Source organism: Seriola lalandi, unplaced genomic scaffold (assembly GCF_002814215.2).
Source record: "Seriola lalandi dorsalis isolate HSWRI2012SDOR001 ecotype SW California unplaced genomic scaffold, Sedor1 jcf7180002054977, whole genome shotgun sequence".
In the NCBI taxonomy this organism is placed as follows: domain Eukaryota; kingdom Metazoa; phylum Chordata; class Actinopteri; order Carangiformes; family Carangidae; genus Seriola; species Seriola lalandi.
In genome coordinates, this window is record NW_019525527.1 from 273,388 (window position 1) to 275,283 (window position 1,896).

A 1,896-nucleotide genomic window follows, 5' to 3' on the forward strand; every position below is an offset into this window, starting at 1 on the left:
GATGCTGCCTCCGCCGTTACTTCACATCCCAGCCCGGCGATCATCCACTCGGCTGGTAGTTTAACTACTTGGTATTTAATCCTCAAGCCATTTCAATGTCTACAAGCCTCAGCTGGCTAATCAATAATCATTCACTGTGATTAGAGGCGACGGAATGATCATTTGCCATAGTAAATCATAGAACCTGCGGTGAAGGAAGCAGCTAAATGGCGACACCTGCCGGCAAGAGCGAGGAACAACAGCTGTTCCTGCAGCACCAGAAGGGGAGAACAAGGATGGATGGATGTGAATAACTGTAATTTCAATTAATCATTGTTAAATAAAATAATTATAAGAACTAAAGCTGCAGCAATTAGTCAATTTACCAGTTAGAAGATGGAGAGAAAATGAATCAGCAACGATTTTTATAATCAAATAGTTTTTAATTTAATATAATTTAATTTAGTTATTTTAATGAGAATCTTTGGATTTTGGACTGTTGGTTAAATAAATCCGTTTGTAACTGCTTGAACCACTGAAAGAGAGTTTTACTTCACTTTTGGTGTTGGACTTCAAACTTCACCTGAGGATCAAAACCATGACTGTAAAACACCTGAAAAGTCCTCTAACACTGAGAGACATTAGGTCAGAGACACTGGAAACATCATTTCTAAAAGCTTGTCATTCTTTCCTCTGAGTGTTGGACTTTCTGACGTGATCAGGATCAAGCAGGTTAATGTAGACCTCCTCTTTTAGGACCTTTCAGTCTTTTCTCTGAATGTAAACCTTCAACACTGAGAGCCTCAACAACATTTTCATTGACTGTCTTTGTCTTTTCTCCGACTTTTCAAACAAACTGTGACAGTGTTTTAGTTTGAACTGAATCGACTCAGTCGTCCTCAGATTCAGACAAAACACAAAGATTATCAGTGATGCTTTTATTGTGAAAAGACAAGAAGGTAGATAGATAGATAGATAGATAGATAGATAGATAGATAGATAGATAGATAGATAGATAGATAGATAGTTCATCAAAAACTTAATTTATTAATACATGAATCTGGAAACTTGTGTGTGAGTGAAAGAGACAGACATGTAAAGACTGAACTACCTGTTCAACAGTGAGAACGTTTCTCTCTCTGCTACATTCAACACAGAGACACTGAGGAGTCAGACCACCAGAACCCAAACCCAGGATACAGAGGTTCAGTGAAGGTGGTGTTGAAGGTGTAGAGGTGGATCAGTTTGTTAGAGGAGACTCTGTAGAAGGAGAGAGAGCCAGCAGGACAGTCCAAATACACTGCTACTCTGTCAGAGGAGGAGGACGAGGAGGAGGAGATATGTGTTACTCTGTCATTGTGAAAGACAGAGTAACGACGACTACAGCAGTTCAGACTCCAGGACTGATCGTTCCTTCCAAACACAGAAACGTTACTGTTTCCTTTCCTGCTGATTCCTCTGTAACTCACTGATATATAAACCCTTCCTTTCCACTCGACCTCCCAGTAACAGTGACCAGTCAGACCAGTTGAACACAGCAGCTGAGGCCACCAGTCAAATCTGTCTGGATGATCAGGATATGACTGACCCTTCTCAACACCTGTCACCTTCCTGTTGTTGTCAGACAGTTTTATCTTTCTGTTCACTGTGTTTGTGTCGATTGTGAGTTCACAGGAATCTGATGGAGAGAACAAGACACAGCTGCAGTTATTGATCATCTGATCAGTTATTGACAGTTTGATGATGGTTGAATGTGCTGCTTTGTTTTCATCAATCACATTAAAAACACACTTACACTTCCTCAGACCTGGTGTCAACCATCGGACTCCACCAGGCTCCGCCCTGAAAGGAGGAGGGGGGTCAGACCAGCACGTTCTCTGTCAGCATGCACACATGGACATTACATGGCTCTCATAC

At 41.2% G+C, this 1,896-nt stretch overlaps 2 protein-coding genes across 2 annotated transcripts in view; both read right to left on the reverse strand.

Annotated features, from left to right (window-relative positions):
* The window catches only part of LOC147817281 (uncharacterized), an 82,274-nt gene that overhangs the window by 27,527 nt on the left and 52,851 nt on the right, over positions 1-1,896 (reverse strand). The gene's annotated exons all lie outside the window — the stretch shown is intronic.
* Positions 899-1,896, reverse strand: part of LOC147817286 (neoverrucotoxin subunit alpha-like) — a 6,606-nt gene continuing 5,608 nt past the window's right edge. Inside the window, exons 2-3 of the mRNA XM_087171137.1 lie at positions 1,775-1,856; positions 899-1,657 (exon numbers count right to left, since the gene is read on the reverse strand). Coding sequence (XP_087027263.1) covers positions 1,128-1,657; positions 1,775-1,856 — 612 coding nt within the window. The 3' untranslated portion in view covers positions 899-1,127. The remainder of the gene's footprint in view (positions 1,658-1,774; positions 1,857-1,896) is intronic.